The sequence below is a fragment of the Dromiciops gliroides genome, chromosome 1, assembly GCF_019393635.1.
Source record: "Dromiciops gliroides isolate mDroGli1 chromosome 1, mDroGli1.pri, whole genome shotgun sequence".
NCBI classification, from domain to species: domain Eukaryota; kingdom Metazoa; phylum Chordata; class Mammalia; order Microbiotheria; family Microbiotheriidae; genus Dromiciops; species Dromiciops gliroides.
In genome coordinates, this window is record NC_057861.1 from 750,627,277 (window position 1) to 750,652,975 (window position 25,699).

Sequence of the window (25,699 nt, forward strand, 5' to 3'; positions counted from 1 at the left end):
TAAACACAGTACAAAGTAAACTCTCTGAGTACCTCAAACCAGCCAGCCAGCTCTTTACTTGTTAGATTGTAAACCCTGTCTTTCTATTGGATCAAATGCTATTTCTGAAAGGTTTCACCTCTTTCACCTAGTTTCAACTCTGGGTGGTGCTGAAGGGCAACTACTGCATTGCCAGTGTTTTATTCAGCCAATCAGGAGCTCCCAACTTAAGCCTTGTCAGCTGATTGGTCTGGTGGCTTGGTCTCTTCCTATAGCTCCAATAAACTATGCATCTTCCTTATGTGCTAATTCTTTGGTTGTTCCACCACACCAGCTTCAGCCTCCTCTCTTCTGGATGGCTTAACTCTAAAGCTTCCTAGTACTCAGTAATGTGGCCTTCCACACATTTCCCCTATGAAATCAGTAGTCCTGATTTAAGCATCCCTTAGTCTCATCAAATAGTTAATGTCATTTCTCATTTTTTTGAGTTTTAAGTCTTAAAACAGTTGCATGCAAATGAGCTTAGGGACCATAATGCCCTGAAGATCTTAGCTTGTTAATGGTCTCACATCACATTCTGTGTCCATGAAACAATTTTTTCACACTCACATTTTCCAGTTTTTGATAACAAAATGTTCTTTTTCTGCTCCTTTAAGCCATCAAACTGTTCATATAAAAATGAAGTATCACTGCCCTTCTTTTACAATGTGATTTAAATCTTTATATGTTCATTTTCTGTCCCAAATTGCTAAAATCCACCTGACAACTCTGTTTCTGTACTCAGATTTAGCAGAATTTATTAAAGTAAAAGTATTTTCCTACTTCTTTCAGGCATTAAACTGTTCTCATCTATAAAAGAGGAAATATCTTACATCCCTTACTAGTTGGTATAACTTCTTTACAAAAATACTTTATTCCCCCTTCTAAGCCCTTTCAAAACTAAATTGCTCCATACAAAAGAGCAACATGTTCAAAGAAAAGTAGCTTAACGGCATTGTGGTCCCTTGCATAAGGATATTTATCACACCAATCAAAGGTCATTTGGGAAGGCAGACAGGGTGGAGACATCAAGCAAAGCTTCATGGAGAATAGAGCGTGCCAGCTGAATCTTGGAGGAAACGTGGGTTTCTGAGAGAGGCGGTAAGGAGGAATCATGTTCTAGACACAGGAGGAAGAGAGCGGAGATGAGTAAACTTTAAAATGCTGTGTGAATGTCATTTTCAGTGTTATCATTATGTGAGAAGCAACAAAAAAGACCATTTGGATCAGACCATGGAGCGTGTGAGATTGGGCTTTGTGTAACAAGACTCAGCTCTGCCTCATTTAAATCAATTCCCACACAAGTCAAGAAATTGCCCCATGATGTCATGGGTGTCCTTTGAGGACAATCATTGTTTGGAGTGAGGGAAACCTGAGTTCAAATCCTGCCTCATACACTTACCTAGGCGTATGACCTTGGGCAAGTCACTTGACAGTCTCTTCTTATCTGTCAAATGGGGAGACTAACAACATCCACCTCACAGGTATTTTTGTGAAGATCAGATTAGTTGATGCTTGTAAAACATTTTGTACACTTGAAAGCACACACACATATATAATACATGCATATAATATATACACACATATAAATACAGAGAGAGAGCTATTGATACTATTATTTTTTGCTGTTATTATTTAGTATCCATCTCTGCATTGTGAGAGCTGGGCTAGTGGTGGGAGAAAGCTATGCTGATAGTCTTTTTTTAGTCCCCATGATTTGTGTACCATGAAATGTGGTAACTGTGGGCCATATTCTGATACAAGAGCCATGCTCAGCATGGATCGAACCCGCTGCCCTCCAACCCTGACTGTCTAGAGAGGAGACAGTGGGCTAATTTAATTGAGGCTGGCACCTGTCAAGGAGGCTTCTTGCCTCTAAGAGTCGTCTTCTCAGTCCCTCCTGTAGCTCTGTAAGCCATGAATGACTGTTTGTTCTCTTCTAGACCCCTTAGATGAAGAACATATGTCAGAGCAAGCGGAATGTGCACTTTGACCTTCAGCCACGCTTCTGTTTGGGCCCCCACTGGGGAGTGACTTTCGCTTATAAAAAAGGGGTCTTTTTTCTTTGCTGATACTTGTGGTAGTGAATTAACCAGGCTGTGCCCTCCCCCATCCCCCGAGTGGAGCAGGAAGAAAAGGTGCCAGAGCCTTCTTCTTGGACTTGGAATATGAGTACATACACAAATATACCCCCTCTCTCTGTGGATACACATCCGTATATACACATACACATACACACATGAAAACATGTACACATACACATATACATATAGATAACAATATGCCTCTGTGTATGTATTTATATAGCTATCTATCTAAGGCATATATAATTTGTCAACAGGTATTTATTAAGCATTTATTACATACCGTTCAACATCTTTATAACTTTGTACATTCAAGATAAATACAGAATAGATGGAGGAGAGCTTTAGAGAAGAAGCCTTAGACATTTATTCTCTCTATGTCTATCTATACCTACATCTGTGTCAGTGTCTATATAGATGTCTCTACAGTCGTAATTACGTGGATTCACACCTCCCTTAATGCACAGCTGGGTTCAGAACACCTATATCTCTGGATGATTTCCATCTCATCTCTGCCTCTGTCTCATCGATGTCCTTATTCTATGTCGGTATCTATGCCTCCACAATTAGGTATATCTCTGAATTCTGTATCATTGCTCTCTATCGCATGTATACCTTGTCTATGCCTTTATCTATACTGGCATTGACATTGATATCTATTTCAGGTTACAGTCTTTATAGCTGGCTTTTTTTTCTTTGCCAGGAAAATATTTTTTTTTCTAGAAAGAAAATAACAGAAACGATGAATAGGTATTTGAAAGCAAGGTAAGGGGGGCAGCTAGATGGTGCAGTGGATACCTGAGTTCAAATCCGGCCTCAGACACTTAACACTGACTAGCTGTGTGACCTTGGGCAAGTCACTTAACCCCAATTGCCTCACTTAAAAAAAAAAAGAAAGAAAGCACCTAGTTGCCCTTAGAGAGTTCAGATTACTGGGCCTGTATAAACTGTATTGCAAGATACTTAATTAATAGATATGATTGCTGAGCTACTGTCCTCAATCTCTGAAAGCCTTAGAGAATGGGAGAGGTGTCACAGGCACAGAGAGAGGCAAATGTTGGAACTGAGTGGGGCCAGCAAACTGGGGGTCAGTGAAGCTAGTTTGGGCAAAATATTAGGATATATTATTAAAGGAATGGTTAGGGAACATTTCAAAAGGGGGGTGATGATCATTAAAAACCAGCATGGCTTCATCAAGGAAAGGCTAGTCTAGACTAATTTCATGGCTTCATTCATAGGGTTACTAGATTGGTAGATGAGGAAAATGCTGTAAGTATAATTTCCCTATGCTTTAGTATAACATATAGGAATATCTATCACAAACAGCATGTCTTGCAGGAATCCAGGAAGATGTGGGCCTTAGTCTCAATTCAGATCCATACTGGTTATGGGACGCTAGACTGGGCAAGCCACTTAACATCTGAGGCCCCCTAAGCAGCTCTCTAAGATTATGTTATCAAATGGTGGCAAATCTGCATTGGTAGAAGGAGTTTCCTCACTGGGAACTCTCTACCCCAGTGAAATGGCAGGTCTGTAGTAGACAGGGTCTGGCAGTAGCATAAAGCATTATCAAACATGTCATTTATTTTGTGTTTTACACTTTGCGAAGTGCTTCACATACATAATCTTGCCTGTAGCTCATAGTAACCAAGAAAGGTGGAAGCAATGAGTCTCATTATCCCCATTTTTTCCTTTGAAGAAATGGAAACTTAGAGGTGACATGATTTTTCACATACCCAGGTTTTATAAATGGGATTTGAACCCAGAGATTGGCACATCCAAGTCTAGTACTCTCTTCAATATGCCAACCTGCCTTACTGATGTTATCCTTATGGAAGAAATGGAGAGCTGTAAGCTAGACGGTAGTACAACTCGGTGGATCTGTGTTGGCTGAGTGATTAGGTAGAAGAGTAATCTCTAAAAATCAGTGTCAAACTGGGGTGCTGCAGTGGTGTGGCTCAGTGACCTGAACTTGGCCATGTGCAAAGGGGGATATTTCACATGCAGAAGAGAATCACCCTTTCCTCCTGATATTCTCTCCTCTCTGAGTCTTTCTGACCCTACTCTCTGGGTTCTCTTCCTAACTATCTGACATTTCTTCTCAGTGATTTGCAGATCCCCATCTGTGTCGCAACCTGACTATGTGTCTTGCCAAGGATCTTTGCTGGGCTTTTTTCTTCTACACTCTCTCCTTTAGTGACCTAAACAGATTGGGTTCAATTTCCATTCCTAAGGAGAAAGCTCTCACATCCATCCATCCATTCATCCATCTACCCACCCATCCATCCAGGCCCACATTACTAATTGCCTATAGAACATCTCAATTGGAAATCCCATAGAAATTTCAAAGTCAATATAGCCAAATCAGATCTTATCATCTTTCTCCTCAAATCCACCTCTTAGCTGACTTCCCCATTTCTTCCAAGGCCACCACTGTGCTTCTAGATTCTCACCATCAGACCATCCTTCACTCCTCACTGGTGCGTATACCAGACATCCTGTCACCTGCCAAATGTTATCAATTCTCCCCGTATAATCTCTCATGGTTGGCATCTTCTTCTTCTCATACAGTCACCATCTTTATTCAGTCTCTCTCACCCAAAGTCTTGTGATGACTTCTAATTGGTCTCTTTGCCTCACGTCTCCTCTCTAATCCATCTTCTCCACAGCCACCAAAGTTATTTTCTAAAGTATGGTCCTGACCATATAAATCCCTTTCTCAATAAACTCCAGTGACTCCCTATATTACCTTTTCAGTAAAATAGAAAATTCTCTGTCACTTAAAACTCCTCACAACCTGGTCCTTACCCACCCTTTCAGCCTCATACATTACTTCTCTCTGTGTGCTTTAAAGTCCACCCACACTGGTCTTTTTGTACTTTCTCCCACATTATAATCTGTCTCCCAGTCACCAAAGTAGCAAGTGGCAGAGTTGGAATTTGAACCCAGGTCCCTTTATTCCATATCTAGCAGTCTTTTCATTTGAAGCTTTGGACCAATTAATTAGAATACATTGCCATTGATATTAATTTTGACAAGAAACTGGAGGACCACTTGATAATAATCTTGTTGGGAAGATTCTTAAATTTAAATGTGAATTGGACTGGGTATCCTTAAAAATCTCTTCCAACTTAGAGATTTTGTAGTTCTTTGATAGCTAATTTTGATTTTTTAAAAAAAGTCTTCAGTGTTGATTTGACCATGACATTTTGACTTAATAAGTTATTTTAAATAGAAACAAATGTATTAGTATTGAATATAGCCAACTAATTAAAATTCATTCATAGCTATTCTCATTTTAATTAATTGCAGTGCACAAAATACTGCAATAAATGTTCACTAGCTCCCACTAAGATCCCATTGGGATTTTTTTCATTGTCCATTCATGCTCTCTTTGTATATGGTGGTAGTTAGTGTGTCCTCTGTTCTTCTATTCTAACAAGTCCTTTTCTTGTTACTTTGCATTATTTCATATATATTGTTCCAGAATTTTTTTGTGTATTTCTCATCCTTATTGGTCTTAATTACATTATGGTAATTAAGTTTAGTATTTTTTTTATTCCTCATCCTTTTTGTCTTAATTACATTATAGTTAAGTATAGTATTTTTTTGTATTCCTCATCCTTTTTTGTCTTAATTACATTATAGTATTTCATTAAAGTGTGATTGTAAGTCATTTAACGTTCCAGGGTCTTTTGCCAACTCTATAGTTGGAATACATAGCCTCTATAGTCATTTCCAATGCTATATCAATGATTTTATGAGTAATCTTGGGCAAGCCAATGAACTTCTTAGGGCTTCAGTTTCCCCAACTGTAAACCAAAGTAGCTGAACTACCTGCTTGTTTGTCTTTCCTTCTAGTTATAAATCTACGATCCTATAAGTCATGTTGGACAAATCACTGAATCTCCCCAGGACTCAGTTTCCTCATATGTTAAATGAAAGTTTTGCTGTCTATTGCCCTAGACCAATTATCTTAGGATTTTATAATTCTTTGTATCTCAGTTTTATTTAAGCAACTTTTCCCCTCCTTATCTCTGCCTACTAGCCTCTCTGGCTTCTTTAGAGTCTCAGCTACTCTCTTCAAACCTTTCTGAGTCCTTAGTTTGAGTGCCGTCCCTTTGAGATAGCACCGATTTTATCTTCTCTACAACTTATTAGTACATAGTTGTTTGTATGTCTGGACATTTCCACTGTTTCTCCAGCATTGTTTTTTAATGCTTTTGCTTATTTTTGCCCGTCTGATCAATTTGACCTGGTCCCTCAAGTTGTTTTTTGTTTTGTTTTGTTTTTTGTTTTTTGTTTTTGCAGGCAATGGGGGTTAAGTGACTTGCCCAGGGTCACACAGCTAGTAAGTGTCAAGTGTCTGAGGCTGGATTTGAACTCAAGTACTCCTGAATCCAGGGCCGGTGCTTTAACCACTGTGCCATCTAGCTGCCCCCCCCAAGTTGTTTTAACTCACATTCTTTGGTTATCAATGAAGATGAGCATTTTTTTTTCAGGTCATTATTAGCAATTTTTGTTTCTTTTACTGAAAATGGCCAGCTTAAGTATTTTGACTATTTAGTTTTTGTATGTTGGAAATAGATCTGCAATTCCACCCCCCCCATTCCTTATACAGGGTGGGCCAAAAGTCATGAAGGGGTTTCAATATTTAATAATTCCTTTATTTTTTGTTTTTAATCAATAATACCTTAGCATCATATACAGTATATATAGAAAACAAATTTACATTATGTGTGAAAAATCAAATCTTGTAAATGGTGAAATTCTTTTCCATAAAGTTATCAAAACATTGTGACTTTTGGCCCACCCTGTAGTTTTTAATCTTTTTTTATTTTCCATAAATATTTTCCCAATCTGTCATTTTTATTTTTACCTGTATTTATTGTGCTTTTTATCTTAATGGAGTCATGTATATCTATCTTGTTGTTAATAGTCACTTCTACTTGTTGAACAGGAAAAAAAAGTCAGGTTGTTTATTTCTTTCAATAATCAAAAAGCACTTCCTGGGTCACCCTTATTTTCTGGTCCATCCAATCCTTTCTTAATTTCATTTCTGCTTTTCATTTTATCTTTGGCATGGTGACTTCATACAATTTCCTGCTGCTGACATTGTTGAAATTTTTAATGCATTTGTTAGAACCTGGAAATCATTTCCCCATATTTATTCTTTTATTCTATGCCTCATACTTATTCCCCTTCCCCATTTATTCCCTCTTTCCCTAACTCCTGCCTGTTTATTTACCAGAGATTTTACTGACATGTCTTTTCTGAATATTAGCTCTTCCTTCTTCCTGTTCTTTCTTGCTTCACATGTTTTGGATACAAGGCAGACGATGTCTTTTCTACACTACCTCTCCCATTCCTAGCTTACACTCATTGCCTCTATCCTCGCTAATATATTTTACTATAAAAATATTCAGATTTTGAGCATTAGGACATCGAGTCTGGCTCCTTAATTTTACAGAAACACAAAAAAACTGTGAAGTGGGCAGGATAAATACTCTCCACATTTTACTGTTGAGTAAACTGAGGCCAAGAGGTGTTCAGTTAGATGGTGCAATGGATAGAATGCGGGACCTGAAGTCATGAAGACCTGAGTTCACATTTGATCTCAGAAACTTCCCACCTGTGATCCTGGACAAGTCATTTAAATCTCTGTCTGTCTCAGTTTCCTTATCTGTAAGTCTTCTCTTTCCACTAAACCAATACATTTCAATATTTAAAAATAATTTTATTTATACTTTTATAAGGAATAGAGAGACCATGTCACTCTCCTGTTATAGTAAAACCCTGCTTCTCTGCTGAGAAAAAGAAACGGATGTTTCATCCTTTGTCTTCCCAGATTGTTGGCGCGTTATCAGTTATTCAGCTCCCTTCAACAATCTTTTCACTAAAGCTGTTGTAGTCACACTGTGCATTATTCTTTGGGTTTTATTTATTTCAGGTACATCAGTTCATGCAAAGGTTCCCCATATTTCTCTGAATTCCTCATGTTCATCACTTTATTAAATTCATGAGTCACAATTTTTCTAGTCATCCCCCAATTTATGGGCACCCACTTGATTCCAATTCTTAGCCTCCACTGTGAATATTTTGGTAGTTAGTGGGATTTTGTTTCTTTCTTTGACTTCCTCAGATATATTTGCCCAGTCCATTACACCAAATTAATAAGAGATTGCTGACAGATTCATTATTCTATCACAGAAGAAGCGAGAATATAAGGGCATTCGTGATGTTTCTGACATTGTAAGAACACCCAATGTTCACTTTGGCTGCTAACTGGTTTTTCCCTTATTCAGTCGGCAAAGGGCTGCCATTTTATTGAAATCTTAGCTGTTTTTAAAATGAGCATTGATACTGCCTTTGAAAATCTCTAATATCTGATCTTTCTCTTGCTTGTATCTATTCTTTAACTGTTTTTTTTCCCAATTCCAACTAAATGGTTTGAATATTCAAATACACTATTATCCTCCATAACACTAAACCAAAGAAATGAGGATTTTGCATTGTCAATGGAATGAACTAATATTTTGAATTCCTCCTCTGTCATATGTAAAATGAGCCATCATAGCAAAACTAAGAGAAAACAATAGTCACTGAAGAAAAACTTAGTATAGCTCAGGATGAGGAATATAATAAAATACACATTTATAAAATGCCTACTATGTGCCAGGCAGTGAGGATGGAAACAAGAAAAAACCAATCCCTGCCCTCAAGGAGCTTACACTCTAATGAGGGGAAGACAAGACACAAAAGGAAGTTGAAAAGGGGGGAAGGTACTTGGCACAGGGGGATGATGATGATGGTGTTGAAACCAGGCATTACAGCTGGTGGAAATTCTGAGTTAGTGCAGCTTATGAGCCCTCTTTAAAAAGGGAGGCTTTGGGAGGAGTCAGAGGGGCAGAGGCAACTGAGGGTATTGAAGACATGTGAGTACCAAAGCTGAAGGAGGGATTAATTGTATACTAAAGCCTCCTGTGCTTTCAGAAGTGTGCCCTGCTATGTGCTAGGGAGAAGAGAGATGGAGGAAACCTTCTCAGAAAATATCAAATTGGGAGTGGGTAACTTGTAGCTCTTAAAAGGAAAATACTCTGTGCAGATCTCCACTTCTCAAGAACACGGTTTGGGAAGATTGGACCCTTCCTGGGCCATATTCTTTGCCGAGCATGGAAAATCAGAGCCCTGGGTTGAGAGTCAGTGTGTCTGGGTTTTGTTCCCAGGCTCTGCAGGTGTCCCAGTCTTGACCTCAGGCAAGTCATTTCAAGGATCTTGAGTCTCACTTTCCTCACCTGTAAAATGAAAGGGCAGGGGCAGCTAGGTGGCACAGTGGATAGAGCACTGGCCCTGGAGTCAGGAGGACCCGAGTTCAAATCTGGCCTCAGACACTTAACACTTACTAGCTATGTGACCCTGGACAAGTCACTTAACCCCAATTGCCTCACAAAAAAAAAAAAAAGAAAGAAAGAAAGAAAAGAAAAAAGAAAGGGCGGCAACGGATGATCACTAAGGTTCCTTCTAGCTCCCAATCCGTGCTTCTATGAAAGGCAAGCTCAAGTCCATGGGGAGTAAGGGTCGGCACCCAGATACACAGCCTGATTTTCAGCTTCCAGATCTGTTGATCTTCTTTTTTAAGTCTCTGGGCCTCAATTTCTTCCTTTGCAAAATAAGTAAGTTGGATTAGATCAGCTCTAAAATCTCTCCTATCTCTGTGCTTACTTCTAGCATTCATTTATTTTTCACTTTTCCACATTTTTGGTGTCATGGACCCCTTTGGAAATCTCTTAAAACCTCTGGAACGGTGACTTCTTGGAATAATGTTTTAAATGAATAAAATAAAATGCACAGGTTTACAGAGGAAATCAATTTTATGGAAATGCTGTTATCAGCACATTAAAAAAAAGGACAAAAGCCAAGTTCAGGGAGCGAAGGTTGAAAGTCCTAATAGGGTGCCCGTCCTGTGCATTCCTTCGTGGCTCCCTGTCCCTCCTTCCTCTCTTTCAAGTCACTTTACTTTCTAGAACATTTCTAAGACTTCAACAGTAATTTATTAAGGGGGAAAAGGAGTGAATGTTGCTCAGTGGTTGCTGCAGCATGGGGATGCGAACTCAAATGCAAGAAGAGGCAAATGGAAGCAATGGTCTGTGGATGTTCTAGGAGGTCTGCTTAGGCCTTTCCCCTCTGCAGGAGAAAGAGGAAATGCTGGTGAGGTAACACACTAAGAATTTCCAGGTTTTCAGCATCGGAGCCTGGTTGTCTTTTGTTTCCATTTGTAGTGAACTGGTGTGGGAAGGAGGACAGTTACCTTGATAATCAGGGAGTTATCTGCACACCCACATCCCAAGTGACTTAGGGCAATGCTACGTGGCATTGTGCATTCTTTGTATGCTCAGAGAGGGGGGAACATCACCAGCATTAAAGGAAAAAAAGTCCTTATCAGCACAGAGCCTTGCAGAGACCTCCAATATGGTGGTGATGACATCTGCTTGCATTTGCACTGGACCAGGATGAAAAGACAGCCACAGTTACCAGCTGCTCAGCTGGGTGTCCAGGCCTTCTTGTTAATCATGGGAATTATACGTGTGAATTCCAGGCAAGAATGCTGGTGGGCCCAAATGCCCTGAAACCTTCCTTGCTTGAATGCATAGGTTGCAGAAGGTGAATATTCCCATAGAACTAGATATGGCACTGTAGGCAGTTGATTATGGAATACTGATGACATTTTTTTTTGGTGAGGCAGTTGGGGTAAAGTGAGTTGCCTAGGGTCACACAGCTAGTAAGTGTTAAGTGTCTGAGGCCAGATTTGAACTCAGTTCCTCCTGACTCCAGGGCGGATACTCTATCCACTGTGCCATCCAGCTGCCCCTGATGACATTTTAAAATGACACAAACTTGGGAGGAAATCAGTAACACAGTGGCTGACAGCATTAGCACCCAGAAAGATCTTCAAAGGGCAGAACATTGGGTATTAATGTAAAGATATACACTTAGGTTCAAATTTTCACCTAGGCAAGATAGTGGGAGATAGGATTAGGAAACAATTTGTCTGAACAAGATCTGGAGAGTTAAATGGACTGAAAGCTCACTAGAAGTTAATGTTATATTGTATCTGGTTGCTTAGGAGGGGAGGGAGGGAAGGAGGGATAGAATTTGGAGCTCAAAACTTTAAATAAAAATGTTTATTAGCAAGAAAATAAATAAATATCTATTAACAAAGAAGTTAATGGTATAATATAGCATTCAAAACTCTTGACAACAGGGTTAGGATACAAAAATATCTTGGTAGGTTAGAATATTGGGATGAGTTTGATCGGATGAAATTCAGGTGGAATCATTGTAAAGTCTTAAATATGGGTTTGGAAAGGCAGGTTCACAACTAGAAGATTGAATTGGCCTGGTTAGATTTCTATTTGTCTGAAAAGGATTTGGGGGTTTTAATGGATTGCAATAGTGACATGAAACAACATGGGCATTGAGAGCCAGAAAAAGGTGGTGAGATCTTGGTGTCATTGAGAGAGACATTACGGTGTTGAGGAATCAGGAAGCGATTGTCCCTTTGCCCTCTGCCCTGGTCAAATCTCATGTGAAGCATGGTGTTCCACTTTGGGATCCACAGTTTAAGAAAAAACACTGAGTAGCTGGAGGATTTCTAGAAGATTGACACCAGAATAGAAATGGGTCATGAGTTCATGCCTAGGAGGACCTGGGAAGGAACTGGACATATTTATCCTGAAGAAAAGGCCCAGAGAGGCCATGATAGCTGCCTCTAAGTATTGGAAGGCCTTTCTTGTGAAAGAGGGATTAGTCTTATCTTCTCAGGTTCCCATCCATTTTCTCCCAAGTGCCTTGAAAAATAGGCAAGTGTCCATCTGGAGACCAACACAAAAATCCAGGATTAGCATGATAAAACGGACCAACACTCAGTGGGGGTGGGCTCAATAATAGCCACTGATAACCAGTATCTTTGTGACCTTGAGTAAGTCACTTAAAATCCCTGGGCCTTAGTTTCTTTATCTGAAAAATGAGAGGGTTGGAGTATGTGACCACTGAAGCCTTTGGCTCTAGGAGTCTTTGAGTGGAACTGAAAATTCTGATGGCAGCATCCAAGCATCATATTGATGTTCTTTCTTTTTAAAAACAATAATCCAAGGCTTCACTGCTGTATGGTAAATATACCTGGCCATTTGTAATGTTAGGGAAAATGTTTCTGGAATTTTGCATTTACAAAAGGAAAAAGTTTACCCCCCGCCCCGTCCCCCCTTCCCCCATAGCCCAGTTCATTGATCATTTATGTTTGAAAAGCAGTGTGATAGAGAGCAAAGGGTCCTGGGTATGATCTGGATTGTAGACCTTGCTCTCTTCCCAACTAGATGTATGCCATTGGGTTCTCTGATCTAGAAACTTCTCATCTGGAATAATCCTGCCATTCTTTGTATTTCTCCAACTCCCCACTCTTCTACCACTTTCATTTATTATTTGCTGTTTTCCTTCACAGGGCTGACTTTTAGAAGGATATTGAATAATGTTTAAACTGTAAAGAATATGTATTTACTGTTGATGTATGTTTTCATGGGGAATGTACTTGGAAAAAGTTTGGTTGATGCGTCAATTATTCCTGGGAGCTCCGCCATCATGATATACATTAGTTGCTATGGTTAGAGTGGTTTTGAAAGAACCTCAGGAACTTTGGCATGCTGGGGAAGGAGATGTGGGCTTCAGGGGGAAGAAGTACAGTTCCTTTCCACCCCCCTAGTGCAATATGAATTTGATGTGGAGGGAAAAACAAAAAGAACTCCAGAGTACTTTGAAGGAAGCCAGATGATGAAGAGGAATTGTTTCACAGTCTTCTAGATGGGTGATCTAGAAAAATTTCATTGTTAAAATGAAAATACCAATTAAGTGACCATATTTTTTACTTCATTATTTCTGCCCTGTGTGGGTGGAGAGAATTCTTACCCAGATGAAATCACGGATCCTTGACATGTTGACGCATGCCGTGGGCTGCGGTCTTCTGTGTTGGACAGAACAACCTCACTGGTGAGATCATGGATCCATTGGAGTGTGGAAGCATGTGTGCATGCCTTGATTGTAGTGGCAGCTTTCAGTTTCATGCCAGATCACCTGGCCCCAGTTTCCTGGACTCTTACCAGATCATGTATTTAAGGTGCTTTGCTAATCCTAGAGTGCTAAATCAATGTGAATTACTGTTATTGTTATTATCAGTGGTGTCAATACAGAAGAATCAAGTTTGCTTGGCATTTGAAACCTTGGGTGCCTATCGCTCTCTGTTGGTTCTTTTTCCCTAGGTAGTCTATCCAAAGCTGGAAGAGATATAGGGTCTATGATTCCTTCCCATGCTGCTGATTGGAACTGTTTCCACAAAGCAGACTGAGGAAATTCTTAAAAGGCAAAGTCTTCTTTAACTGTCTTTTTCAGGTCAAAGTCATTGCTCTTTTTGTCATTGTGGAAAAGTATGAAGCCTTCAGGTTCTCCCAAAGGCTCCTGGATATGTATGCATTTTTTCCTAAGTACTGAGATCCAGCAAAACTCTTCATGACAAAGCATTTAATTGTCTTTCCTGCTTTTAGGTAAGATAAGCTTCAGGCAGGCAGCAATTTCTAATAGGTTGGCTTTAATTAGGTTAGTGTTTGGGGAAATAAGGTTGTCAATCTCTGGTATCAAGCATGGAGCCGTTATTAAATTGATGGTCTTTATAAGAATTAGAACTGACCAATTCATCGTCATGTGACCAGTGTTTATGGAATCCCAACCATGTGCATAGCAGTCTGTCAGATAATTCTTGTGTTGGCCAGTATGGAGAAAACACAGGATTCTACCCTTTCTAAGAGGAATGAGACAAGTACACAAATAACTCAACCTCAGCAGAGGTTATAGTACAAGGCAGTAGGTAGAACAAGGGACCTATTGCTGGGCTTTGATTCACAAAGAGCTACATAAAGCCTAGATAATGATGGTGATGGTGGTGATGAAGGCGGTAGTGGTGATAGTAACAATGATTATGATGAAATTAATAACTGATGGACTTAGATTCAGAAAATTCTGATCTGTTCCTTATTATCTATATCACCTTATTATCCTTGTTTAATAGAGGAGGAGATTGAGCCTTTGTGAAGTTGAGTGACTTGCCCAGGGTTATAAGCCCTTCCTACCTTAGTCTCCTCTGTAAAATGAGGCAGGTGAGCTGGAGGATCTCTAAGTGTTCCTCCAGCAAGTACTGGATAAGGTTACTAGAGATGTTTAGCCTATAGAGGAGGTTATGAAAGAAGGAGGGATGAAAACTGTCTTCAAGTTCTTGAAAGGCTGTAGTGTAAGGGTGACCAGACTTGTTTTGTTTTGTCTTCAGTGAAAGACCTAAGGGCAATGACTGGGAGCTGCTAAGAAAATAATTTAGCTTTGCATCTTCCAAAATTTGATAATAATCAGAGCTGTCCAAAAGTGGAACAGGCTTCCTTGGGGGCTGGGCAGAGTGTGTTCTCCCTGACTGAAAGTGCTTTGGGAAAGACTAGACTATAACTTGCACCCTGTGTTGTACTGGAGATTTCATTTCCCTATACCCTGTCCAAGTCCATATACCCTGGACTTGATGGCTACTGAGGTTTCTTCCAAGTGGGAGATTCTGTGAAGGAGTTCTCATGATCATGAGCATAATAATCCTTCCTGTGGGTGAGGAAAACTGTGACCATGCAAAAGCATGGAATAGTTCTATCTGTAACAGCTCTGTCCACCTGTATTCACCTGCTACATGAAGATCTGTTGGAGGAGCTAGAAATGCTTAGCTACAGGAGAAGAGAAGACCTCAGCAGACCATGAAATCAGGAGTAATTTGGCTTGTTTTGTTTGCTTCCAAACTTCAGAACCAGGAGCACTGAGTGGAAATTAAAATGAGGGAATTTAGATTCAATATCAGTAAAAACTTCCTTACAATCTCAACTATCCCAAAGTATAATGGAGTTAACTTGGGACTCAATCTGGAGGTTGTCAAACTAAGTCTGGATGACCACTTCTCAGGTATATCATAGGGAGAAATGTTGCTAAAGTGTCTTCCAGCTATGAAATTATATGATTCCTTATAACCTCTTCTTCTTTTTTTTGGCAGGGCAATTAGGGTTAAGTGACTTGCCCAGGGTCAAACAGCTAATAAGTGTCAAGTGTCTGAGGCTGGATTTGAACTCAGGTCCTCCTGAATCCAGGGCCGGTGCACTATCCACTGCGCCACCTAGCTGCCCCCTTATAACCTATTCTTAAATATATTTGAATGTCTAGATTAACCTGCTACCTGCCTTGTTGATAATATGAGTGTATTTGTAGGCTCAGGGGAAAGAGCAGAATAGAGGAAGATAATGAAGATATGCATGAAAGTGAAATATTGAAGTATCAAGATCATGGAGGGTGGGGATGGAATTCAGATTTTTGGAGAAGAGGTTACCTTTAACTGTGTTTTCTCCCTGAAGTCCAAGGGAAAGAGGAGAGATGAGGACGTTGAGAGAATGATGGCTGTGGTTAGGGAGTTGAGATACCCTCTATCTTCTCCATGAGGTCCTGAGCAAGACTATCTCCTGACCGTGAGAGGAGAAGGGATGGAGTTGGGGCTTTGAAGAGAGAAAGAAACGTTTGAAAAGCCATGGTGGAAGCATGCTAGTGATTCAATCAAAGGAGAGAAAAGGAGCTGCCATGAGCTAGTCATCGGAAGCCCATCAGCAGCTTTGGGATTCCCTCTGATAACATTCAGCAGCCTAAGAATAGGCATGACTTTCCTCACTTTCCTTCTTAAAAATGCCTGACTTTCTTCAAGGCTAGTTTGGGTGCCCCCTATTATGCGAAGCCTGAGCTAATCCGCTCAGGGATGATCTGAGCCAGGACACTGCTAACTTCTCTGCTCATCCTCTCTGAGGAGAGAGCTCCAACGTCACGGGGTGAGAGCTGTCCTAGGATCGATGTAGTTTTCACCTGCAGGGGCAGGCTTATCAACTACATCACCTCTAGTCAATGATGGCTAGAGTAGCAGGTGGCATGAATAAGGCAGCTCCACAGACTAAGCATATAGGTTAGAGCCAGGGGCGGATGAAAGAGCTGTAATCTTCCATTGCCGGCTTACCCTCCGCAGGGTCCCTAAGGGATGATAGTGCTGCTAGACAGTCTTTCTGGTGACCTTGAGTACAGTCATATATGCGAAGAACTGATGGGTTGGAGATTTGGTTTCTGATGGGCTTGGCAGAAGGCAGGGCCGTGATCTGCCCAGAAGGCACCTGCAGCTCCACTGTGTCACAGGTGTGAGTTGTCTCCATATATATATATATACACCGACCCCACATGGCCTCTCTGTGGGCTCTCCTCAGGCAGAGACCCTGGCTATGTGCACTTCTTGTCTATGCATATTCCACATGCGATGCCTTTAAGTCCGCTCTGACCACTGAGGGCATGTTTATTTATTGAAGAATAAGCTCAGTGTTTATGGGGAGAACGTTCTGTTGTTACTTTTATTGCTCTACCATTTCAGTGCCTTTTTCTGGGAACTGGCTCTAATCTCTGGTTGACCAGTCAAAGTAAACACATCAGTGGAGGCTTGTGAGCTGTGGTTTGGAGAGAATTTTGACCCACAGCATATCTGGAACCTGCAGTAGCATTTTTCTTGAGTGTAGGGAAGGGTTGGAGCCTGGGTGACACCTATAAAATTAACAGATCGGATGCATGTTCTAGTAGAATGTAAGCACCTTGGGGGCAGGGGCTTTGTTTTCTTTTTGTATCTCCAGGAGCTAATATGGTGCCCTGCTTAGAATAGATACTTGAAAAATGTTTGCGGAATTGAATTATTCAATAATGGCAGGGAATAATGGAGGAGAGGGAGGGCGGGAGGAGGGAAGGAGGTCCTAGAGTGCTGGAGGATAGCAGAGCATCCATGAGCTAAGTCAGAGAGAGAAAGAAGGATGTGCACAAACAGAAAGGTTAGTGAACAGCTGCAGAGCAGGGTTTTGGAAGGGGCAGGAGGATCTTGGCCCTACCCTTAGGTCTCTTGACATTGGGCCTAAGGGTGTTTTAGCAAGTTACCTTTCAGTGCCAATAAACACATTAAGGATTATGGAAATCTTTCCCAATTTTCAAGTTGAATTGGCAGCATTTGCTACAGAAAATAATCACTCTGCCTGCACAAGGACTGTAGCTATAGACTGTTTCCACTGGTCTGTAATAAAGCTCACCATTTGAAGGCGAATTCCCTCTTGGTCACTGAAATTTGAAGATGATATGTCCTTGGTTTGTGAGGCTGCCTTTTGGAGACAGAGGGATATGTTAAAGGGAGACCCCAGAGCACCCTTGGGTTCTTCTACCCCATTGGCTCGATAATCGTGACCCAGTATCTTTTGGCTTTGGTTTTTATTAGGGCATTTCTTTGAAGAAAAAATGTCTATCTTAAGGAAAGATGCACTTACCTCATAGGGAGTAGCTCAACCTCGAGATACCCCTCCCCAGCAATGCCCCAGTTATCACCTCTGGTAGCTGAGATAGGAGGATTAGGAATTTAGGAAGAGGGCCTCAGTGCTTCTTTTCCTTTGGAGACATCATCCTAAAAGAATGTTCTGGTTGACCCTACATACCATACCTTGTACATTTATGGAGACATAATTAAGAGGAGCCTTGGGTCCAATGGATTGATTGATGGGTTCTGGGTTTCTTTGAGCAGTTGTGGTCAGACGCAGGGCCCAATGACGTTGTTGCACAGTTGGTTTCTTTCTTATTTTTTGTTCTTGAAGGTTTTTGAGTTCTTAGAAGGAAAACGATTAGCTTAATTCCATTGGCAGTTATTGATTCTCTGTAGGGCAGCTCCATTCACAGGTCTTCTGTAGCTGCCTATGTTTTTTCTATCCTTTTGCTCCATGCCTCCCAGAATGCCCTATAATCCTATGAAATTTTGTTCTTATCCTTCTTGATATCCCTGACGAGGGGGAAGGGCGGGCAGCTATGTGGCACAGTAGATAAAGCACCAGCCCTGGATTAAGGAGGACCTGGTTTAAATCTGACCTCAGACACTTGACACTTACTAGCTGTGTGACCCTGGGCAAGTCACTTAACCCTCATTGCCCTGCTCCCCTAAAATTAACATATCCCTAACAGAAGATGCTCTCATGCTAGTGGCCTTCCCAATAAGCATTTATTGAGCACCTACTTTGTTCCAGGCTTTGTGCCGCATACCACACTTACCAAAAATGACAAAACAAGACAAAATAAGGGAAGCAAACAAACAGCAACAACCCACCATTCCCTATTTCCTCTAGTTAGGCAGTGTGGTGGAGAAGAAAGAAGACAGAATTGTGGAGCTGTAAACCTAGGTTCAAATCCCACCCTTTTTCCCCAGTCACAGTTTTCTTTTTTTTTTTTTTTCATTTGCATAGTTAACTTTTCTAAGCCTCCATTTCCTCATTTGTAAAATATGGCTTCTCCAGTCTTTTCCAAAGAATCTATGATTCTTTGATGGATGAAATCTGGATATATTATATATGAGAAGCAGGGTGGTATTCTAGATGGAGAACAGACCTAAATTTTATGAAAATCTGGATTTTGAAGATAATTTCCTTTAGAATTTCCTCCCTAGAGGCAACTAGGTAGCACAATGGATAAAACACCAGCTTTGGATTCAGGAGGACCTGTGTTCAAATTCAACTTCAGACACTTGACACTTACTAGCTGTGTGACCCTGAGCAACACTTTACCCTCATCGCCCCACCCCAAAATAAATTTCCTCCCTAGACACCCTGCAGTTTTTTTAAATATAAAATCTGCTTATTTGATCTCTTTTAAAACATGAAGGTATTGGCATCCTGTTCTGCACAAACCACATGACCTGAATTTTCACTATCCTTTCTGAATATTCTCATTAGCTAGTTGGTCTTAAAATCCTAAATTTTGGTATTTTGACATGTGTTCAGCACTTCCTTGTGGTCCATGATTCTTTTTCCTTGACTCAGTTGATTAATTTGGGAGGCTGTGTGTTAAAGGGGTTAAAGAGCTGGGCTGGGCTCGCGTGGGTGGGTCTGGAATTCGGTTCAATTTAACAATAGTTTTTAAGTCCTTACCTTATGTACAAGAGCCTAGGCTAAAGGCTGGGGACACCTATGTTAAAACAAGAGATTTCCTTCCCCCAGTGAAATTAAATCATTGGCATATATAACCAAGAAAATAAATACAGAGTAATGCAAAATATTTGAAAGAGGGAGAGAAGTGAATAAGACTTTATTAAGCTGATCCTCACACCAACCCTGGGAAGAATGTACTATTACTACTAAGGCATACAGAGGTGAATTGTCTTGATGAGGGTAATACTGCTAGTAAGTGTCTGTGGCTAAATTTGAACCCAGGTCTTCCTGGCTCCAAGTCCAGCGCTCTATCCAGTGAGCCACCTAACTCCTGATTTTTACAATACTAGCTCCATGGAGCCAATCCCCCACTTCTCCAGAAGCTCTCTAAGACTTATCTACTAAGCTGTAGATATTGCTGGAAGAAAGTCCCAAGCAAGGAAATTATGGAGCCTTAATGTAGTTATGTAAAGGTTAATATGTGGTCTATTTAGCTCAAAGAGTGGTGTTAATTGGAGGGGACTAATTGAATCTATTTTTAACTGTTCTTTTAAAAGAAACTTAATACTGTATATTTTTAATCTATCTCGTCCATTTCTGCTATCCAAATCATCAAATGTAATACAAAGAGGGGTCTCAGTTCTGTGATCTTAGCACATCACTGTACCTCTAGAGTTCACAAGTTGTCATGTATTCTCTTCCTAGACATATGAAGGACCAAAATAAGAAAGTGGCCAATCTTAAGCACAACCAACAATTGGAAAAAAAGAAGAATGCCCAATTATTGGAAGAAGTTCGAAGGAGAGAGGATAACATGACAGACAACTCCCAGCACTTACAGGTAAGTGTCTTCATCCATTCTCAAAACTCTCCAGAGAATCTTTTGCCCCTGGACATCGCCATTACTGGGCCAAAGATGTTCAAAACTGTGTGTTATTGAATCCAATTCTCTTGAAGCCAGCATGTGATCCCATTAAAGGTAATTTTCAAAATGGTGCTGAGCAAAACAGAAACAAAAACATGAAAACCCAACTCCATCAATGACCCCATCATCTGGGTTCATTTTGTCTTCTCAGAGTGGAAGAAGGTGAGCACCATGACTGCTGCTTGCCAATTCAGTGTCACACTTGCCTTAATTAGATAGAATGGAAAATGGAAATGCGTGCTTTTAATTTCCCTAAAGACCTTCGTTTTCCAATGTGGCTCTCCAATTCGGTTCCATTTTGTATCTTTTCTCAGTAGGGATCTATGCAAAGGTTGATGAAGCTGTTAAAAAATTCCATTTTGAAGGTTTTTGTTTTGATATTGGGATTGATGTGAATTACACTTTATTTCTGAGTCATAGAAATCCTTCTCAGGGTAAAATATGTCTCTCCATGAGCCAGTGAGTTTTCAACCACATGGAATGTCAACTTTAGCATATTTGGGGACATAAAAGCACCTATGACCCCGTGCACAATAAAATAGTGTGTCTAGAAGAGGAGCCAACTCAGTTCAATGGAATAAGCATTTATTTTGTGCCTGCTGTGTAGTAGACAATGTGCTAGGAGAGAGAAGATTCCAGAGAGGGTTTTCTCCCGTGTATGTCCAAGGAGAGGTGGCCGTGCTTGACTTTGGTTCCGGTTCATATTAAATTCTGCATTCGAATGCTTTAAAGGTTCAGGAAGCACTTTCCATTCAGTTGCCTTTTGCTCTTCACTGTGAGGCGGTGAGCATTTGGCTGGTGGGGACCGTGCCTCTCTTTGCATCCCTCTTGGTTAGCAAAGTGCCTGAGCAGAAGGGTTTAATAGTCGATCAGTTTATACACATTTATTAAGCACAAGGCTCTGTGCCAGGCATTAGGAATTCAAAGAAAGGCATAAATAAACGTTGCCTTTAAGGAGCTCACAGCCTAATGGGGGAGAAAATCCATAAACAGCCATGTACTTAAAAGATTCAGACAAGATAAACTGGAGATAATCACTAGAGAATTAAATGCTTTTTGACTAATTGACTGATGTTGAGAAAGAACTATGGCTTCGCTTACCAGCATCAAAAAGGGGAAAAAAGGCTGGCTAGGTGATGCAGTGGATAAAACACCAGTCCTGAAGTCAGGAGGGCCCGAGTCCGGTTCGTTATCCAATACGTCCCTCTGCCCCATAGATATGGATTCAAATCATGGCATTGTAGGTTTAGAGATAGAGGGAACATAGATGGTGCCTGTGCTGACTTCCACACTTTCTAAAGCAATGAATTTGATAAAGCACAGAGAGGTGAAATGATTACCCAAGCTCATGGTCAATGGAGACGGTAGTTCTGGGATTCACATTCGAGTCCTCTGACTCTCAATCCTGTGCCTTTCACCCCCCGCTGGGCTGCCTTCCTGATAGATCTATCAAAGGACATGATCAATGGAGGGAGCGTGTAAATTTTAAAGGATTTCATATATACGTATATATATATATATATATATATATATATATATATATAAAATATGGATCTTCCACTTATTTCCACATTGTCTCTCTCTGCGTGCTGTGTCTATATCCATGTCTGTGTCTCTGTCTAGGTCTTTCCACATGTATCTGTGCCTATGTCAATGTTTTTTCTATTCTGATTCTTCATTATGGTGTGGAGGTGACCTTCTGGTCTCTTAGGCCATATAAAGAGAATACAAGTTTTTTTTTTTTAACATATTACCAGTTGAAAATACTTCAAGTTCATATACTATACACTTGTCATCTGAGGACAAGGCTATGCAAAAATGCATTTCTTGAAATTTGGCCCCAGGTGATGAATTTTTAGGCTATCACAATGTATGGAATGTGGAGCAGCCATGATCTCTATCTCTGGCAGGTGAACCCACAGAGATGACATCAGGTGTTTTATGAAGTATCACTATGTACTGTTTAATATTTTATTGGATAAAGACATCAAGGACATGTTTATCAAAATGGGAGCTAATACAGAGGTGGCAGGACTGTCTACACTGGAGGAGACACTGTCAGGATCCTAAAAAAGATTTCAGCAGGCTCTTAGAACAGTTAGGCTGATTCCCATAAGGTAGAATTTAATGGGGATAAATGCCTCTCACTTGAGTTCCAAACAGACTTCACAAGTATAGGATGGAATAGGATTTGTTAGCACTTTGAAAATAGATCTGGGGTTTTAGGAGACTCCCTCAGCTCAGCATGAGCCAACTGTATGGGATGGCAGCCAATAAACTCTTGCCACCTTGGGCTGTGTTAAAAGGGGCAGAGCTTGTGGAAATAAAGGAAGGGGTGGTAGTGCCAGTGTCCTCTGCCCTGGCCAGGCTATATCTAGAGTGTTGTGCTTAGTTTGGTGGCATTGGAGGGCAGCTAGGAAAAGGCATCCAGAATGTGAAGAGCCTTCTAAAAACAGACTGGGCTCCACCGAATGGTTGTGTGCCTCTGAACTTTAGCCATTGGGTAGAAAGGACCCTAAGTTTTCCTCAGTTACTCTAGGTGCCTGTAAATCATAAAGAAAAAAAAAAGAGTTAGCTATTGTAGAGACCTGACCATTAATCAGGGAGGCCACTCTCACTTTTCCTGAGGCATCAGAGAAATGGGTATATGAAAATGCTTGGAGGTACAGTGTGGATTTTGCATAAATCATTCTCAAATCTCCTTTAGGTAGTGAGAAGAAAAAAAACCCAAATGCTTCTGTATATTATATTAATAGAGGCAGTATGATAAAAATGGGTAGAGTGCCAAAATTATTCAAGAAGACCTGAGTTTGAATCTTGCCTCTGAAACATGTTAGCTGTTATTAGACAAATCATTTTATGTCTCATAGTCTTAGTTTCCCTCATTTGTAAAGAAGGTATCATAATGTCATCTACCTCATAGTTGTTACAAGGCACAAATGAAAGAGTATATTATAAAATTTAAGGAAAACGTGTAAGTGTCATTGTTAGCATCATGCATATAAACATTCTTCCTCCTCCTGCTGCTACTATTGTTACTGAGCATCTGAGAGGCACTTAAGAAAGATGCTGGTTATCACAGAGTTTCAGTTCTGGGATGATTCCCAGAGGACTTGTGACTGAAACATGAAAATTTCTTCTTCAATATGCTTGAGCAGGGGGAAGCCAGCCTTTACCTGAACCACTCCATCCAGTCAGGAGGTATCCGCCCCGTCTCTGGGGGGGCCCACTCTGCTTGGGGGTAGTGTGGGGAACTGGAATTTGATTTTCCCCTAACATAATTTCCCTCATTTGTTCCTGCTTTTACCCTTTGGGGCTTAGTAGAACAAAGCTAACAATCCCACAGGCCTCCAAACACCTGGCGACAGCTATCTGTTATTCCTCCCCATTCTCTGCAAAAATAGCCTTGATTCATTCAGGAGCTCATCAGCATGAGCTCAGGTCCCTAGATGATGATTTTGGTACAGTTCTATTCATTTAGTTCTCAGCCACTCGGGAGACAGAACCATAGCTCAGAAGCTGTACTTGGCACTTCAGTTTTTTAACCCATGAAGAGATTTTTCTCTTTGATATAACAAGCATATCAATAAGTCTCATTTTGACAGCACTTTCAGGTTTACAGTATTTCTGCCCCAGAATTGTTCTCTGAGGTTGGCAGGCAAATATCAATTATCATCCCCTTTTTATGCTCTGACACACTCTCCCAGAGCACAGCTGGCCACATCACTCCACAGTTCTAGGGGTAACCTGGAAGTGTTAGAGGTAGCTCTTGTCTAATAGTATTGGCTCAGGCCCCATTCTGGTGTTCCCCTTCATTATTAACCACCAGGACTTCACACCCCTGTTCCATTTAACCAGTTGACATCAATTAGATTATACAAAGGGACACTTACTACAAAGAGATGGCAAAAGCAGAGCTTGTAAACGTTTTTCCCAGGCACTTGGGAGCACTGCTGTCCCGATACTACCTCAGTCTCTGAGGGAATAAGACTCCACTTAATGAACTTTCTGCACTGACCTTGCCAAGTTCACTTCCACATACTGCGAATCCTCTGGATGAATTTGTACCTGGACTAATATTGTCCTGGGTCCTGAAGGTCATTCCTTGGGGCCTTGATGCTCGGCATGATGACCACAAACCAGGGCATGAATTCTGCTTGTGGACCTCCTGATAGCTCACTCTCACGGCTTACAAGGTCATGGCCACCTCAAATCTCCTTCTCCTAAAACAGGCCTGAATAGACACAAATTGGCAGAGAGCAGAGGCCTTGCCCTTGTTAGCCTCGGGTCGGGATTACTCAAGGCCTCTCCCTTTGCAGTGTTGTCTCGCTAGAACTCAGCCCGGAATGAAAAGAAAGACTGGCCAAAGGATTGGCCTGACTCCCTAAAGCCTCTTGAACGTACCCCAGTCCTGGAGACTTGCCCATTCACAAATCCACCCATCCATCATGAGGTTAGCAGACCAGAACTCGTTGCAGTCTGTCTGTGCATGGTCCCTCTCAGGGAGCTAGGCGGAAGTCGGCTCCCCACTCTCTTACATTCAGGGGAGGCATCAGTCCCCATGTTACACACAAATGGAGTAAAGGACACCGAGCGGAGTTAAGTGACCGATCTGACAGGACACAGTAGGTACAAGGAGCTAGAATTTGAACCCAGGTCTGTTGGCTGCATCACTTCTACTATTCCTTTCTTAATAATAGCTCAAGTCATTAACAGCACTTTCCTATTTACAAAGCATTCTTCAAACTTAATTTTCATTAGTGAAATTGGATGCATCTTTTTTTCATGCTTTAGAAATGGTTCTCTGAATAAACAAAGCCTTTCGAAAGACCACATGGGAAACTTTGTAGTTTTTGGCAAAAGTTTTCCCTGGGCAGTCGATTGAGTTAATGAACTAACATCTGAAGAGATGTAAAAGCCAATATTCCAGGCCCGTTTTTTGTTTGGTGTCTGCAGAGTTCTATTGAATTTATTGCCTGAAAACAAAAGTGGGCTCTTGTATGCTTCCGTTTCCCGATGATCGGGTCCTGGGGGGCTGTAAAGTTTCTTCTCTGTGAGCAGTTAAACTAGAGTGTGATTGGTTAGAAAACAAGCAAGAATGCACACACAGGCCTAGATTTTCCATAGAAGGCTGAGGCCTGCCAGAAAGAAAACCTGGGTTTTCCCAGTTGCCATCTGCCCAACCGTAGGCCCAGCATTGGACCACGGCAGTATTCCCTTCTCTGTTTCTCTGCTGTCCTCCTTAGAGGGCAAGGGGACCAGCGGAGGAGCTGTAACTAATGACATCAGCTGCAAGAATGCGTAGCTTTCAGCAAAATATGTACTTCATTATGGATTTCACGAGGCTCACCAAGTGCGTGCTTTGTAAAGGAAGCAAGACTGTTTAAGAGTCCAGGGCCATGTCAACCCCAGAGACACCCAGACTTACGACCTCTGGGGTTAGGCTCACCTCCTCTGTCTCCCTTGTCCCCGTAGATGCCCTCCATTGAGTACCCAACCTTGACCTGTTTCTGCCTTCCCATCTCTTGCATATACCTTCTCTTCTCTACTCACATAAGAATCTCTCTCACTCCAGCCTTCCT

The 25,699-nt window shown here is 41.1% G+C and overlaps 1 protein-coding gene across 10 annotated transcripts in view; it reads left to right on the plus strand.

The window, feature by feature from the left end:
- Window positions 1-25,699, plus strand: part of ERC2 (ELKS/RAB6-interacting/CAST family member 2) — a 1,007,143-nt gene that overhangs the window by 464,327 nt on the left and 517,117 nt on the right. For all 10 annotated transcript variants that reach the window (XM_043976675.1, XM_043976679.1, XM_043976684.1 and 7 more), the window contains one exon: window positions 19,898-20,033. In XM_043976675.1, coding sequence (XP_043832610.1) covers window positions 19,898-20,033 — 136 coding nt within the window. The remainder of the gene's footprint in view (window positions 1-19,897; window positions 20,034-25,699) is intronic.